General features: G+C 42.6%; 1 protein-coding gene across 7 annotated transcripts in view; it reads left to right on the top strand.

Moving 5' to 3' along the window:
• The window catches only part of tnrc6b (trinucleotide repeat containing adaptor 6B), a 20715-nt gene extending 2816 nt beyond the window's left edge, over positions 1–17899 (top strand). For 2 of the 7 annotated variants that reach the window (XM_017705485.2, XM_037544327.1), the window contains exons 5-22: positions 102–2876; positions 3208–3372; positions 3587–3759; positions 3962–4030; positions 4122–4328; positions 4499–4621; positions 4901–5035; positions 8810–8953; positions 10214–10321; positions 12382–12577; positions 13538–13699; positions 13788–13952; positions 14051–14194; positions 14290–14382; positions 14501–14731; positions 14939–15009; positions 15213–15352; positions 15588–17899. In XM_017705485.2, the coding sequence (XP_017560974.1) occupies positions 102–2876; positions 3208–3372; positions 3587–3759; positions 3962–4030; positions 4122–4328; positions 4499–4621; positions 4901–5035; positions 8810–8953; positions 10214–10321; positions 12382–12577; positions 13538–13699; positions 13788–13952; positions 14051–14194; positions 14290–14382; positions 14501–14731; positions 14939–15009; positions 15213–15352; positions 15588–16143 (5657 nt within the window). In that variant the 3' untranslated portion in view covers positions 16144–17899. The remainder of the gene's footprint in view (positions 1–101; positions 2877–3207; positions 3373–3586; positions 3760–3961; positions 4031–4121; positions 4329–4498; positions 4622–4900; positions 5036–8809; positions 8954–10213; positions 10322–12381; positions 12578–13537; positions 13700–13787; positions 13953–14050; positions 14195–14289; positions 14383–14500; positions 14732–14938; positions 15010–15212; positions 15353–15587) is intronic. The other 5 variants (XM_017705486.2, XM_017705488.2, XM_017705487.2 and 2 more) reach the window with 5 other exon arrangements.

Raw genomic sequence — 17899 nt, 5'->3', positions numbered from 1 at the left:
TTAGTTGATCATGATGTGTAGCTAAGACTTGATTACTCTGATTAGCTGCTAATTTGTAGTTCTAAATATTTTCTTTGGTTGTTTTTTTTTTTTTTCTTCAGACTCCAGCTTGGGTTCTGCAGGTCCAGCTGCTTCCTCTCTGTCCCACACATCATCATCCTCATCAATCGCTGCTTCTTCTACTACTACTACTACTACTACTACTACTACTTCTTCAAATTATGCAAATTCCATGTGGGGGGTGAGCTCTGGCAGCCAGCCCCTCTCTCAGGGCAGGGAGAAGGTGATAGTGGATGGGTCGGACCTGGAGGAATGGCCCAGTATTGCTGCTGGAGACGGGGCCAGAACAGTAGAGGCATCAGTTACTGGAGGAGCAGATGGCAGTGGAATATCGAACTGCAGTTCCTCATGGGGTGAAAGGCACCTCCAGCAGCAGCCAAAGGTTGTGGGAGGAGGGAATGAAGGTGACAAATGTGTCGGTTCTGCTAGCCCCTCCCCACCTTCATCCTCCTGTTCAACCAATGAATGTATGCAACCTAGTAGTGTTGTTTGGGGGTCCCAGGGAGTCATAGGAGGGAATGCAGTAGCAGCAGGGTCATTGCCCCCCCCATCCAAAGCCTCCCCACTCCCAGGGACTGAGTGCTCTGTTGGTGTCAGCTGCGGAATTCCAGGTGCCAACTTTAATCCTAATGCCAATCCCTCTGCCTGGCCAGCCCTGGTACAGGATGGGCCTGGTGCAGCTGCAGTTGAGGGTGGACCTTCTCCTCTCCAAAGCTCAAAGTCATTGTCTGCCAACAACTCAATTTCTGTGAATCAAGCTTCTCATCAGCACCAACATCACCAAATGCAATACAGAGACATAGAGCCATCTTGTAGAGAGTGGGGTGGAGCACTGGAGCCAGGAGCAGGACCAAAAAACACAGCAGTGAAGGAAGGGGGCGATGTGGATTGTGGAAGTAAGGGAGGAGGGGATGTCTCTGCCTCTTCTTCATCTTCCACGTCTTCATCTACTTGGAGAGTTCCGCCTTTTCCTGCAAATTCCAAAAGTGGTGCCTCTAGAACTGAGACATGGGAGGGTGGAACTGGGGGAAGTGAAGGGGGACACTCATGGGGATTCAGCAGACAGGACGATAAACAGGGTGGGAGTACATGGGGCACAGGAAGTAGTTGTCAGATGTCTGGGGTATCTCAGGGAGCATGGGTTGGGGGAGTTGGGGAGTGGGGTAATTCAAGCGGTGTTGGCAATCCGATTGGGGGAAATGGAGATGGCTCAAGCAGTAACAGCAGCAGCAGCGGCAGCATTAGTAACCCTTCGGTTTCTTCTTCCACACCTTCAACTATGACGAGAGCTTGGGACAATCAGAAAGGAGCTGGAGGAGATGGAGGGGCAGGTGACTCCAGTGAGTGGGTAGGCCAGAGCAGCGGAGGTGGAGGGGGTACCTCATCATCCAGTGGTGGAGGAAACACAAGGAGTTGCAATCAGCATCAGGGTCACCATCGCTGTCATCAGCCTCCCAATGCTGAAGTGGCCTTACAAAATCTGCTCAGTCGGACTGACTTGGACCCCAGAGTGCTGTCCAACTCTGGATGGGGACAGACGCAGATCCGACAAAATGTTGCGTGGGACTTGGAAGGAGAAGGAGGAACAGCAGCAGGTGGAGCTAGATCTTCTACTAAAATGAATACGCCAAGCCATCCACCTTATTCTGGCCCTGCTGGAACATCAACCGCTGCCCCATCATCTTCATCTCTGCTCCCTGATGCAGCACAGAACACAAACTTAAACTCTAATTCTATCCTTGGACCTGCTTCTGTCTCGCCTAGTGAAGGCTGGGATAACAACAGCAGTAGCAGCAACAGTTCATCTTTGCCCAGTCGAGGTCCACAATCCTCTGGAAACAGTATTCAAAACCCCAGTGTGTCTCAGTCTGGGGGTGGAGTGGGTAATTCTGCAGGAGGGCAGAGCAAGCCTTTTGGGGGCTGGGGAGAGTCACATCAATCTGAGAGCCAAGGAAAAGGTTGGAGTAGTGAGGGCCAGGAGTGGAGAGATCACATAGCAGGGAGTGGGTCAGGTGGATGGGGAGATTTTCGACAGCAGGGTACTCCAGCAGGTGGAAACTGGGGAAACAGTCAGGAGGAGAAGGGGAATGGAAGTTGGAAGGAGATGGGGAGAGGGGATGGGGGAAATTGGGGACAAAGAAGTGATAGTGAATGGGGAGAGCGGGAGTCCAAAACAAGCACTGGGGGTTGGGGTGATGGGAAGGATAGTGGAGTTTCAGAAGTGGGTACATGGGGCAGCTGGGATGAAGGGGCTCCAAGGAAACCTTGGGGAGCAGGAGGTACAGAGACAGGGGGTGGAGGAGTGGATACGGGAAGCAAATCTCACTCGGGCTGGGGTGGAAACATAAACCTTTCACAGATCCCAAACAGCCAGTCGGCCGCTCTGAAAGGTCAGGCACAACAGCAGCAACAATCACATCCCCAGCAGTCAAAGTCACTGGATACAGGGGCCATGCAAGGGGGGTGGGGAAGACAAGGAGGTTCTTCAGCCCAGAACCAAAGTTCAGGATGGACCTCAGGGCCCATACCCCAAATATCCAGTGGTCCTGGAAGCAGTTCAGAGGCCAGTGGCTGGGAGGAACCTTCACCACAGTCTATAAGCAGGAAAAAGGAAATAGATGATGGTACATCTGCCTGGGGTGATCCCAATAACTATGTCTATGTCAATTATTGGGACAAGAATGACGGGCCATCTGGCCAACCAGTGCAGTCTCAGCAGCAGGGTCCTGCTCCACCTCCACCAGGAAGAATGCCCGCAGGCTCTGTGAACAGGGACATGAATCTTACACACTCTTCCAACAAGGGCTCTGCAACAGGTATTAACAGCTTTTGCCATTTCTTGAAAGAAGATCTGTCAAAGGGTAGTGATAAGTATTTACCCTGTTTCTTGGTTAACCTACATGTTTTCATACATGTTTTCAGGTTTAAACTAGTCTGTAGAAATGGGGGGGAAAAAAAAGTCCAACTAAGACACATGCTGCAAAATTGTTTTCATACTTGCCTCAGATATTTGGGTACTGCTCACAAGAAATATAGGTAGATGATCTGTAAAATACCATGTTATGTGTTAGTTTCTATTAAAGATTATGAACATTTTGTGTAATAAATCATTTTTCTCTGTTTACGTCACCTTTGACGCGTCACTAGCTCAATCTGGATGGGGAGGGAGCGGTTCTCCTTCCAGTCCGTGTGTGGACAATGGCACTGCAGCTTGGGGCAAACCTGCTGACACACCCACCAGCTGGGGAGACTCAAATGACACTGGAAGTGCATCGGGATGGGGAAACCCATCCCCTAACCCAATCAAATCTGGTAAGGTGGCAGAATAGTTTTAATAAAAAATATAAAAATTTTCAATGCAAGTGACGTAATTTGGTTATGAGTTTGCCATTTTTAAATGTGCAGTTGTTACTGAAATACAAGTATGCTAGTCTTAAATTATACAGAGCTCATTTAATCTACAATTTTAGAACCCTCATTTGCCCTTGCATCTGACCTCGGTTCTGAATATATTTTTGTCGTAAAGGTTCAAAGTCTATGCAAGAAGGCTGGGGTGAGCGAGAAGGATCCGTCAGTGCTTCACGTCACTCCAGCTGGGAGGAGGAGGATGAAGGAGGCGCAGTGTGGAATAATGCTGGATCCCAAGGCAGTAGCTCTTCCTACAATTCTGGGGGCTGGGGAAGCAAGAAGGGAAACAAGGTAAGTAGAGCAAACTTTGGCTAAATGGTATACATTGAGACTGGATGCTAATAAATGTCATTGGTTTTCTTAAAAATTTAAGCCCATTTTAACAGTTGCATCTAATTGTGTGTGTGCCCACAGGGAATGATGTGCAAAATATCAAGACTATTATAGTTCATGTTCAGATTATATTGAGGATTAAATCGTGTTTTTCCTTCAGGGTTCAGTAAAAAGTGGAGACTCTTGGATGAACCCTATGACTAGGCAGTTTTCAAACATGGGACTTCTGGTAAGCGCTTCCACAGTGATAAATTCTATAATACAGTGTGAAAGCATTTAACATTTGATGATCTCATTGAGCTTTATTTTTGTCAAAAAAGGGAGAGGACCACAGTGGCCATCCATTGGATCTGGCCCCTGGTCCTTCTCAAGAAAAAAAGGTGGATGCAGATAAACGAGGTGTGGGTTTGAATGACTACAATGGAGAGATGCGCAAAGGAGGGCGTGGAGGAGGAGGTGGTGTAGTCTTCCGTTCCCCTGGTTCCAAAGAGGTTGTGCCTGGTGAGCCTGGGCCTTACTATGACAAGGTATGACTGTCTGTGAATCTCTGTCTTTTTTGATTAGTTAACCCTCTGTATTCCTGTGTTCTCCTATTTAAGTTCCTCAACTTTGCTGAGCACTCCCCCTGTCTCACACCTTTTTTCCCTTAATTAAACCCTGTATTTGGCCCTGTCTGCTTCATTCTTGCTGTGATCAGCAGACCTTGCCTTTCACCAATCAGGATGGGTGCCTTGGGGAGGAGGGGCCTTGTTCTCCATATTCTTCGCCCACAGTCTTCAAACCCTCTCCCCTCTACATTCATCCCAATCCCCTTAGACAAGTAAGGCTGTGCCATTGTATATCTCTTAGCCCATCTCAGTCTCACCCTTGGCCAGTTACTTTTTAAAATATTGTCTGAGAAAATCTTCCATTCTTCAAACTTAAATATTACCCTCAAAATACCTATTTGTTTTCTTTGCTTAACTATTCTATTTGTTTTCTGTCTTGGTAAGCGCTTCAAACCACGCCCACCCTACCCCACCCCAAAATGCGTTTTTATATTCAGGGAGTTGTTCAGGCACGTGATCATTCTGTTTTGTCTCACTTGTTTCCTCTGCAGATGGGTAGTCATATGTTTGGTGCTGGTGCTGGTGGTGGTTGTGGTGGGATGACACAACCCAGGCACCAGCCAGGAGTGCCACCTGTTAACCCAACTGTACGAGCGCAAGTGCCTCATCAGTTCCTGTCACCTCAGGTACAAAATTTTGCAAGTCCAAGAGGAATGGTTGAGCTCAAGTAGGCACTATTTATTTATGCCCCACCAATTAGCATAATGAAAACTGCATATCTATGGCTACATGTGCACAGCAGATAATAGTGGCCAAAATCTGTTCTTTTTCTTTAAATATGACACACATATGTTATCTGCGTGGCAGTGTGACCCCCCCCCCCCCCCCCCCCCCCCAAAAAAAAAAGCATCGAATCTGACATTTTCATTTCCGATTTTAGACGCTCTCATGTGTGGTCCTTGATCCAGTATGTGTCAGATATACAGCAGTGCTACTCAGTCTGAACAGCCAGATCAGAATTCATGACTTTTACATCAGTCCAACTCAACATTCGTCATAATTTGACACTACTGAGGCCTCAAACATTTGTGGTGATATTTCTGTTCTAAAATTAGAAGAGAATTATCAAAAACCCTTTATATTTGAAGAGATTTTGAAAGAAATGGCCAAGCGAGGCTGCAGCATCAAAGAATAGTTAAAAATTTGCAAGCAAAGTTTAAATAATTTGAGGACAAACCAAAGAAGTGGCTGTGGCTGGATGTGCCCTTTTTACAGCAAGCTCGAACATATTTTGGGTGATGAGCCCAACTGTCAGCCATTAGAACTTCATGATCACTCCTGTGATGCTGGCATAGATGAAAGCTTCAGGAGCGACTGGCGTTCATTGGTCATGATTGCTTACCTGGATGAGCGCGCCACTTGAAGCAACGTGAAACATTGTTCTGTTGTGCATACAGGTCAGTTAAGGCACGTGATCTGTTCAGACTAATGTTGCATATAGGTATATACCTGCTGTGTGAACATAGCCTAAGTCAACACATACTTGCCTCTTGACGTATTTAAGATTTAAATATAAATAAAAAAACATATATACAGACATACATACACATATAATTATATATATGTGTACATATACGTGTGTGTGTGTGTATGTATAGATATATATGTATGGGTACACGTGTGTGTGTGTGTGTGTGTGTGTATGTATAGATATATACACTGCTCAAAGAAATAAAGGGAACACTCAAATAACACATCCTAGATCTGAATGAATGAAATATTCTCATTGAATACTTTGTTCTGTAAAAGTTGAATGTGCTGACAACAAAATCACACAAAAATCAATGGAAATCAAATTTATTAACCAATGGAGGCCTGGATTTGGAGTCACACACAAAATTAAAGTGGAAAAACACACTACAGGCTGATCCAACTTTGATGTAATGTCCTTAAAACAAGTCAAAATGAGGCTCAGTATTGTGTGTGTGGCCTCCACGTGCCTGTATGACCTCCCTACAACGCTTGGGCATGCTCCTGATGAGGTGGCGGATGGTCTCCTGAGGGATCTCCTCCCAGACTTTGACTAAAGCATCCGCCAACTCCTGGACAGTCTGTGGTGCAACGTGGCGTTGGTATGATATGATGTCCCAGATGTGCTCAATCGGATTCAGGTCTGGTGAATGGGCGGGCCAATCCATAGCTTCAATGCCTTCATCTTGGAGGAACTGCTGACACACTCCAGCCACATGAGGTCTAGCTTCGTCCTGCATTAGGAGGAACCCAGGGCCAACTGCAGCAGCATATGGTCTCACAAGGGGTCTGAGGATCTCATCTCGGTACCTAATGGCAGTCAGGCTACCTCTGGCAAGCACATGGAGGGCTGTGCAGCCCTCAAAAGAAATGCCCCCCCACACCATTACTGAACCACTGCCAAACCGGTCATGCTGAAGGATGTTGCAGGTAGCAGATCGCTCTCCACGGCATCTCCAGACTGTCACATCTGTCACATGCTCAGTGTGAACCTGCTTTCATCTGTGAAGAGTACAGGGCGCCAGTGGCGAATTTGCCAATCCCGGTGTTCTCTGGCAAATGCCAAGCGTCCTGCACGGTGTTGGGCTGTGAGCACAACCCCCATCTGTGGACGTCGGGCCCTCATACCATCTTCATGGAGTCGGCTTCCTCCACGTCTCCTGGTGTACTGCCCTGTCTCCTGGTAGCGCCTCCAGCCTCTGGACACTACACTGACAGACACAGCAAACCTTCTTGCCACAGCTCGCATTGATGTGCCATCCTGGATGAGCTGCACTACCTGAGCCACTTGTGTGGGTTGTAGAGTCCATCTCATGACGAGTTTCACGAGTGTGAAAGCACCACCAACATTCAAAAGTGACCACAACATCAGCGAGAAAGCATAGGTACTGAGAAGTGGTCTGTGGTCTGTGGTCCCCACCTGCAGAACCACTCCTTTATTGAGTGTGTCTTGCTAATTGGCAATAATTTCCACCTGTTGTTTATTCCATTTGCACAACAGCATGTGAAATTGATTGTCAATCAGTGTTGCTTCCTAAGTGGACAGTTTGATTTCACAAAAGTTTGATTTACTTGGAGTTATATTGTTTTGTTTGTGTTCCCTTTATTTTTTTGAGCAGTGTGTGTGTGTGTGTGTGTGTGTGTGTGTGTGTGTGTGTGTGTGTGTGTGTGTATGTACGTATGAATGTCATCGCTAATTTTATTCTCACATATACATATATACATATATTTGAGAAGAAAATTAGCGATGACATTCAGGCTTCAAAATGGCTGTTGCTACTTTTAGTTGTGCAGTACACTTCAGTCCATTTCTGTAGATAAGTGTGGCCAGTCTTATTGATTTCAATATATGTAATTAGTTATAATTTTGATAAGTTACTTTTAAATGCTGTTTGGAAATATTAAGTGACTACAGTGGTGGACAAAGTAACCAAACCATGTATACTTGAGTTAAAGTAGAAATACCCAAGGTAAAATATTACACCAGTAAAAGTAGAAGTCAGTCCTCTCTTGAGTAAAAGTATGAAAATATTTGCCTTCAAATGTGCTTAAGTATCAAACATGAAAGTACTAAAAGATTAATTATGGCTCTAATGTCCTATTAGCATTTTTTGTTACAAGACTTTTGCTTTATCAGCTCATTTCAGGTGAAAATACTTGTCACTTTTGTAACACCAATATTTTAATAGAATGTCATTAAATTTTGTTTTTATTCAATTTATACAAGGTGCAACAAAGGCGTTTCCTTTACTATATTGCATCTGTAGGTCTCTGTTCGTAAACATAAACTAGCCAAAATGAATTTACCAGGAAATTAAAGTGTTTGCATAAATTCAGAAAAAAGACCCATGCCAGTCACAGCTGCATATGTGTACATATTTCTGTATTGTAGTATATTTACACAAAGTTCTGTTAGAGTCAGGATTTTCTTCTATCATTTATGTAGGCATAGGCACTCCCAAAATTTTATGCTGCTGCACTGACATTGAACCGTATGCTTGCACTGGGTAGGTGTGTCCAGCAGGTCAAAACAAGCTCAAACCAAAGTGTGCGCTGTACTCTGATTGTGCTTGTGTGCTTGCTTTTGTTTTGACATGTTACATTTTTATGCACCCATAAGCCAAAAGGAACAACAGATTACGGATAATGTAGTGGAGTAAAAAGTAAGATATTTGACTATGAAATGTGTTGAAGTAAAAGAAAGTCACAAAAAATTTAAATGCTTCAGTAAAGATGGACAAACTACTTGAGTACAGTAATGAATTACATTTACTTTGTTACTGTCCACCACCGAGCAACTGTAGTGTTGTCTGTTTAAAACACTTTAGTTACATCAGTTCTCATGTGTCTGAGTAATATAAACCCTTCATGGGCTGCAGAAAATGCAGCTGACAAAGTGTTCATTTGTGGTTCATCATGCTTTTGTTTAGGTTCCAGGTTCTGTTTTGAAGCAAATGCCTCCTCCAAGTGGGGGCGTTGGAGGAGTGGGTGGAGGGGTTTTCCCTCCTCAGCTCTCCCCACAGCACATCGCCATGCTCAGCAGCATCTACCCCCCTCACATCCAGTTTCAGTTGGTAAGTGTCACTTTTGAAGCTGGCTAATCAACTTTACAGAAGGCATCCATCTCTTTAAATTGTACTATTGTATTTAGGGACACGTTGGTACGGCTACTGGTATCAAGCTGATACATGTACTTGCTCTCATACTCATAAAAATTCACTGATACCTGCGTATACCATGTGACAAGCCAAGTTTATGCTGTCGCGCTAACAAACAAACAACTCAAGCTGGTAGTGAAGGAGGCTCTGCTGTCACACAGAAGTGTTACTTTTAGTTTATTTTTAAACATACAGTTACAACTGATTCTCCACTATGGGAGGAAAAGTTGGCATGTCTTACAGAAGTATGTATGTACTGACTTGTATGTATGTTTGACTGAATAGGATAGTGAGGTATAAATGTTTATACTGTGGCTGTTTTTTTTTTTTGTTGTTGTTTTCTCGGTACCCAGTGTGCTACATATTATCTTGATTGAATGTTTTATTTGAAATTGTTCATGGATGCAGCATTATATACACATATACAGTGTGAGTATATAAATTGTAGGCTTTGTCCATTCACAATGGTTTGTTCAAATGTACGGTGTGAATCATCAGAAAATGAGACCGTGCATCTCTCGATAAAGAGGACACTCAATTACGGCTCAACCAGCCAGACAAAATGCTCCAGATATAAAACTCTACTAGTGAGCTCCTCCATTGTTATTTCTGCTGTTACTATTCTGCAGAGGCTGTTGTTGAAAATGACATATTGGAGTTCAAACCATACTTTACTTACAGAAGCGCTTTTCTAGCTTAAGACAAAACCCGCTCTTCTCCAGTCCAACCCGATCTTTTGCCCTAACATGAATAGGATGTTTTCAGGGCTGTGGACTCGTAAATCTGATCTTTTCAAAAATCCGACCACATTCATGTGTCCTAGATCAGATAAGTATCCAAATCATGGCCATGCAACCTGAATGTGAATGCTCAGATTGGAATTCATGTGCAAAAATGGTATTGATGCATCTCTAGTTGTAACGTTTAGTAATGGTATTTTTTTTCTGTTTGTTGAATAGTATTTCTTTTTGATGAATAGGCTGCAGTTTGTAAACCAACAATTTCCTGGGGTCCAGCCTAGTTTTGCAATTCCTCTGTTCAGACACTCCAACTAAACCTGGAAATTAACTGATGAAGTGTGTTTGTGCAGGGAAATCACCAAACTGTGCTGCACTATTTCCAGGACTGGATTTGATGGCCTTTTTTGTAAATAGTTTAGCTCTGGCTTCTTCACAGGCATGTCAGCTACTCCTGCAGCAGCAGCCTCAGCAGCAGCAGCAGCAAATGCTACAGAACCATCGCAAGTTCCCTCAAAATGTACGTCAGCAAGCAGACCCACAACAGGTATGGACTTGTGGCCAAAATAATGTGTATCACCAGGATTCCTGTGGATCCTTGAAAAGTTGTACAAAGTGTTATTTTATTATAAATGTATAAATATTAAAGATTTTCATAAAATATTGAAGTCATGAAACAAAACAAATTCCATCCAAAAAGTTACTTTATGCTCATGCTAAAAATTAACTATTTATAATTACTGTAGTATTAATTGGCAAAGTAGCGTAATATATTACTACATTATGCAATTACATTATCTATGAAAACACATATAGCAGCAATTAATATGAAAGGACTCTGATCAGATTGGGGAAACAAAAAAGACACCAATCAAGACATCACTAATCAATCTGTAAAATGATGCCTAAAGACTATCAACCATCAGGATGTCGTGTGGTCTAATGCATTACATCATAAATACAACTTTGTTTCTTAAAGTTGGGTTGCTGTGCAAATTGTAAATAAACAGAAATAAATAAACTGATTCTAATTATGTGCAAATTGTTTAAACTATGATTAATTGAAAATAGTACAAAGATAAAATTAAATTTTGAAACCTTTTGAATAATATATGGCCATTTTGAAGTTGATATCAGCAACGTGTTTCAAAAAAGTTGGGACAGGGCAAAAAAAGACTGCTGAAGTTGCGTAGTGCTAGAAAAGAAACACCTAATAGAACAGCTCACAGTTGGGTTTAGTGGCAATAGGTCAGTAACATGATTGGGTATAATAAGAGCATCTCTGAGCGGCTGAGTGAGAAAATTGGGACGTGAGGGAAAGACTACAAGGTCAAAGTGCATAAAGTAAAGAATAAAGTTTGTCAGTGTGAAATATCAAAGAACTTGGAAGTTTCATCATCTGCAGAACATAATGTCATTGAAGATTCTGAAAATTTCAGAGAAATCTCTATGCATGGGGCAAAAATGAAAACCAGTATTGGCTGACTGTAATCTACGGGCCCTCAGGTGGCTCTGCATTAAAAACCAACATGCTTCTGAAGTGGAAACCACTGCATGGGACGCTTGCTTAAAAACATTGTCTGTGAACACAGTTTGTTGTTTGCATCCACAAATGCAACTTCAAACTCTAACCATATATAAACAGGACCCTTCTCTAGGCCCAAGCTTATTTAAGATAAATTGAGGCGAAGTAGATTGTACTGTGGTCTGACAAATCAAAATTTGAAAACTTTTTTTGGAAAAAAAAAGGCCCCCTCGGGGCGACACCCAGAGAGGACAGGGAGTATCTTGCTGTTAGTGCAAACTTCAAAAGCCAGCATCCATGATGGAATTGGGGAGCATTAGTGCATATAGCATGGGCGACTTTCACATCTGTGAAGGCACCATTAATGCTGAACATTCCGCACAGGTTTGGATCAACATATGCTGCCGTCCTTATGTATTTTTGCTTATTTCAGCAAGACAGGGGTAAATCACATTCTGCATCGATTACAACATAATGGCTTCTTAGTAAGTCCGAGTGCTGAACTGGCTTGCCTGCAGTCCAGGCTTTTCACCCATTAAAACCATTTGCCGCATCTTGAAACAGCACAACAAAAGCAAAAAATACAACAAAGGAGGCTCCAAACTGTTGAGCACCCGAAATCCTACATCAAGCAGGAATGGGGGAAAACGTCACTTTCTTTGCTGTAGCAGTTGGTCTCCCCAGTCATCCATTAAAAGGATACAAACAATACAACGAAAGAAAAAATACAGTAAAGAAGACGTCACACTTTTGAACTCCCGAAACCCTACATCAAACAAGAATGGGGAAAAGTCACTTTCATAGCTATAGTACTTGGTCTCCTTAGTTCCCAAATTGTCTTTACACCCAGTCACCCAGGCCTAGCAACAACCCTGACCAGTACAAGGCTTTTCTTTGTGTGCTGGGTTAGATATTATGATATATCATGCTTTGAGGGTACCTGATCTGAGTCCATTTAATTTGTATACATTTGTATACAGAGCAAAACTTCTAAATTAAATTAATCTCAGTTGCATTGCAGCACAGATTGTGATTTGTACACATCAGTCATAGTGAATTTATAACATGTTTTTGTTTTGTAGCTTGCTAGAATCATGGCTGTTCTCCAGCAACAGAGACAGCAGCAGCAGCAGGTGGGTAGTGCAGTTGGGACCTCTAAGCTGTCCCCTTCTCACCTTGGTAGTGGCGGGCCTAAAATGCCCATGTCTGACTCCCTCTCTCACCCCGGCCTTGGTGGCTCGGTAGCCGACTTGCATCTGAAATCAGCTACATATTCAGGTGAGCTAAACCTCTTTTTGTTGTTACTAACTAGAAATATGGCAGTATGAAAATTTCCTTCAATCTGAAAAGTGATGTTAGAAAACAATACACGTACGTGTGATGCCTGTTCTAACTTTTGTGTTGTTTTCTGTTTTACCTCATTTAATACAAAATGTGCTTCCTGTTACTGTACATACATATGTCTAGTTAAGGGGTAGATTGTTGTATTTACCACATTTTCGGAGTGTATTGTTAAATTTGTCATTTTTGGTATTATGGTGGTGGTGTTCATTTGAGGCAGTGCACAGCTAAAAGGAATACAGATGAGTCCTACAAACACATGACAGACAAACCATGACGTTTTCCAGCCTTTTCTAGAGCTGGGCAATTTGATGGTATTTGTTGTTATTGAGATAAATGACATCTCAATATGTTATAATGTTATACTGTGCATTTTATCAGTACTTTTATCACTTTGCAACTGCATGTTTCATTAAAAATAAAAATTCCTGTTTCATTGGATTTAGTGCAGTGTGTATGTTGAATACAAGTGGCTGGTTTCATAGTTTTGTTGTAGTAGTTTTAAAATGTGGTACTACTTTGTCTCAGCTTTTTAAAAAATGTTGATACCTGTATTGTAGAAAAAAGAAAACTTCCTGAAGTATTGTGATGTCTTCAATACTGCCCACCTCTAGCCTCCAAAGACAAACAAATTAACATACCTTGCTTTTACTATAAAGATAAAGGTGGTGAAACAGTTTTGGAGCGTCACCTTCTTCTGCCAAGGTTGTCATAACTAGCATGTTAGTGAACACATTGCTTATTGCTTCTCTGTTGTAGTGATGAAGCTTTGCAGACTGGCAATAGCTTTTCTATCATTGCTATCAACAAAACTGGTAAAAGTTCCATTTCTGTTAATGACTTTTACACTTCGCTTTAAATAACTGTAATTTCGTGTTATTCTGTTGTTGCTTTAAGGGTTTGGTTCTGGTGTGAGTCTGTCTGGTCTTGAGTTGGGTCACATGGTTGGTGGTACCAGTGGACTGAAAGAAGGTGGTGGACAGCAGTCCCGCTTTAAATGGATGATGGAAGGTCACACGCCAGCTCCTTCCTCTCCAGACAATGCACTTCACAAAAATGGTGAGTAGTCTGTCTGGCAACATTTTGCCTCAGCTGTAAGCAGAAAGTTTTTAACATTAACCTTAATGCACCATGCTCCTATTTCCAGGCCCCGTTGCCACACCTCTGAAGAGAGGCAGCTCCCCATACTCTCAGTATGAAATGCTCGGAGTAGAAGGTTTGGGAGTGCCTCTCCAAGGGTCTTCAGACAGCTGGCAGAGAAGTCCTGGGAACAAAATGGGAGCCAAAACTGGCACATCCAGCTGGCCTCCAGGTAAATTATGTTTTACAAAGTGCTATAGCATTTTTCAATACCGGAGTCTTTGCTCCTGAAAATATTATGTTTTGTTTTTTTGTTGTTTTTTGGTGTAGAATTCCAACCTGGAGTGCCTTGGAAAGGAATGCAGAGTGTTGACCCTGAATCTGATCCCTACATGACTCCTGGGAGTATGCTAAGCTCCTCTGCAGTGTCAAGTCTCAATGATACTGAGCATCAGTTGCTGAGAGATAACACAGGTACATACATATTAAAAACCAGCACAAATCAGGCCTCTTAACATTAATTAATCAAATAGGCATGCAAATGAAATTTACACTGTGTGTACATTCAGAATCAAACCCCTCCCTGAACACCTTGCTGCCTTCACCTGGTGCCTGGCCCTACAGTGCCTCAGACAGCTCCCTCAACAATGCACATAACCCAGGTAACACACAAGTTGAAGACTTGCAAAGTTTCTGTTACTGTATGGACAGCTAATGCTTGTTCTCACAATATTATAATCCACCACATGAATAGCTGGAAGGTCATGTGATTTATTTCAGGTTTTCTTCCTGCAGCTAAGTACCCCGAGTACAAACCAAGCTGGCCCCCTGAGCCCATTGGACACAACAAGCCGTGGAAGTCCAATCGCAACTCTTCCCAGCTGCCACGCCCACCTCCTGGACTGGCCCATCAGAAACAGCCCTCCATGTCCCCATGGGCAGGAGGGACGACACGTTTGGGCAGAGGCTGGGGTGCCTCTGGCAGCAGCCAAGAAAGCAGATATGGGCCTGGTAATGTCATGACTTCAAATCTGAACCTGTGAAGACAAATGTCTTGGTGTATTACAATTAGCAGTCTGTTTTTAGGTTTTAAGAGTTTGTTTATAAGTGCTTTTTTTTTTTTCACCTGAATATTAGTCAGATTACATCAGCTGATTGCCTTGGAAAATGACGGGGTCTGTATGTGTGTGAAAATTAATTTTTAATTCTTTTTAATAGGCTCAGCATGGAGTGATGGTGGAGCTTCAAAGGGAAGTTGTTGGCTGGTGCTGAGTAATCTTACTCCTCAGGTATGCTGTTAAAAATCAGAAAATTTGGCTGCTTGCATTGATGGGAGAAAAGAGATATTTGCAGTTTATAGGCTTGATTGGTTGTCTTGCAAAAAAAAAAAAAAAAGACAACTTAAGTGCCCTGAGTCTAGGTAGTGGTCTTTTTGTTTGTTTTTTCCTGGACAAAAAGGATTTTGACTGAGCTTATTTCTCTGTGTCTTTAGATTGATGGTTCCACTCTGCGCACTATCTGTATGCAGCATGGTCCACTGTTGACCTTTCACCTTGGTCTAACCCAGGGCAGTGCTCTGATTCGCTACAGTACTCGCCAAGAAGCAGCCAAAGCTCAGAGTGCCCTGCACATGTAAGCCATTTGTATTGCTTATGCAAGTTCATTGCTCATGATTTTATATTGTATATGTAAATACATTTTTTATTGCTTTGTACTACTGATATCTAAATTTTAGTAAATATCTTTTTGAGAATCTCACAAAAAGATAATTCTCAGGAACTATTAAATTATCTGTACAGATCTCAAACAGAGATAATTATTTTATGTTTTGTTCTTCAGACACCAGCATTTAATTTTTTCCCCCCAGGTGTGTTCTGGGTAACACCACAATCCTGGCTGAGTTTGTGAGCGAAGAGGAGGTTGCTCGCTATTTTGCACATTCCCAGGCAGGAGGGGCCGGGAGCACCAGTGGAGGCAATGCGGGTGGTGCTGTTGCTGGGCCAACAGGAGCAACGGGGTCATCCAGTACTGCTGGTAGCACAGGCAGCATAACTGGTGGTGAAAGGGAGCGACCTGGTGGTGGAAGTGCTGTTGCAGGAGGTAGTAACGGGGGTGGAAGTGGGCCTGCGGGCTCCAGCTGGCAGAGTTTGGACGGTACGGGCAGCTCCACTGACCCAGTCTCCTCCCAGGCCCCCAGCCTAAGCATCTTCGCCCAATGGAGCAATGGTGCAGCTAGAGGCGGCGTGAGCAGCAGTACTGCAGGTGTGGAGCCAGCCAGGCAGGGGCTTTGGGGTGGCATGGCAGCCGGATATCCCAGCAGCAGCCTGTGGGGGTCTCCAGCTTTGGAGGACCGGCACCAGATGAGCAGCCCTGCAGCACTGTTGCCTGGAGATCTGCTGGGTGGAGGGTCTGACTCTATCTGACTGAAACAACACACTTACTTGCACACAAACACACATGCAAACACACTTTAACAGCACACACATAACAAATAATGAGTAAAATTAAAAGCACCCTCTTTTGCATCTACAATTAAGTAAATACAAGCACTCTCAAGTGGCAGTTTGCATATATAGTCTCAGTGCAGTGGAGAGACACCAAATACATTAATATAAAATAATTAGTAAATGCATTTGCCAACAGAACTATATCATACATAATTTGCCAAAACAAGCACTCAAATACATGGTACACACACACACACACACGTACTCAAATGCTGACAAACATAAATTTCATTACATATACCAATATGCATTATAGCATAAGAGTTTCAGACAACACTGGTTACAGTTGTACATACACTGTTAAACACATCAGTTTCACACAGGAGCTGTGTTCCAGACCTTGCTCTCCATAATCCAATCTCCATTAAAAAGTCCATTCTCAGGAGCATGGAGATTTAGTGTATGGAGCACAGTAATTTTTTTTCTCATAAGTATTTGCAGTGTGAAATTGCTGACTGATATACAGACGCACATGCCTACACATCCCTTGTACACCTTTTATCCTTAAATGAAGACTTTTTCAGCAAGACTTGAACAAAAATGATACAGTTGGACTTAAACACATTCAACTGGATAAATTCTAAAATCTTCTTTATATAAGATCACACTTGCATACTGAGGCAGCATCACTCAGGCATGCACTGTAGGAATAAATGGACAAATATATATGCATCATACAATGTTCTATGTGATGTTGAATACTCAGCATAGACGATTAATACATAATGTTACAGCTCCCATTTACTGGCAAAGTCAAACACACTTTACTCAGCCACGCTGTTCTGATGTCCGATTGTATCTGTTGTCTTTATTTGTTTTAAATGTGGAGCAGTGGAATTGAGATTTCTCTCTTCCTTTAATATGCTGACCTCGTTTTTTTTTTTTTTCTTTTCTTTTCTTTTCTTTTCCTGCTCAATCAAGTTTGTCATGACGAGTGTGATCACTTGGATGTTAATTACCTGTACAAGGCACCCTTTTGGCCTGTGTGTGCATGGTGAAGTCCTTAACGGAGAAGATGATATGGAGTATTAGTGTGGCATCCGTGAATGTGTCCATGAGAGATTTATGAAGTGTGGCATGTTTGTTAATATCTATGCTGGTTAGGGAGGCGAATAAATGTGTGTGTGTGTGTGTGTGTGTGTGTGTGTGTGTGTGTGTGTGTGTGTGTGTGTGTGTGTGTGTGTGTGTGTGACGGCTTATTTCAGGTCTTTTGGTGTCTGTGAGCTGGATAGGTGTATGCAGGTATGTCTGTGCGTGTGAGTGTATATGGAAAGAACATTGGCACTAATGAATATTTCTTGCGTTGTGGTTTTAGCAGCCTTTTTTGTTTTATATATTGTCTGAACTGCAATAATATTAAAGAGAAAAGCTTTGTGTTTTTTTTTTGTTTTTTGTTTTTTTGTGTTTTTTTTTTTTTTAAAGAAGAAGAAACAACCAACTGAAGGCATTCATACTGAGACATGCCAAACTTATTGTACCAAGCTGAGCTGGATGGATGTTTTAGGAACACTTAAAAGTTACCAATTGTTTATTTTTGTTGTCGTGTACCATTTTAAATTAAGGCAGGCTTTATCACTCCTGTTCAGGTTGTTTTCTGATTTTACAAAGAAAAAGGAGAATTAATTTAACAAAAGAACAAGACGATTAATAAAGGTTGAATTAAAGTATTTTT

This window comes from Pygocentrus nattereri, chromosome 13, assembly GCF_015220715.1.
Source record: "Pygocentrus nattereri isolate fPygNat1 chromosome 13, fPygNat1.pri, whole genome shotgun sequence".
NCBI lineage: Eukaryota > Metazoa > Chordata > Actinopteri > Characiformes > Serrasalmidae > Pygocentrus > Pygocentrus nattereri.
This window is presented reverse-complemented; position numbering and strand designations above follow the sequence as displayed.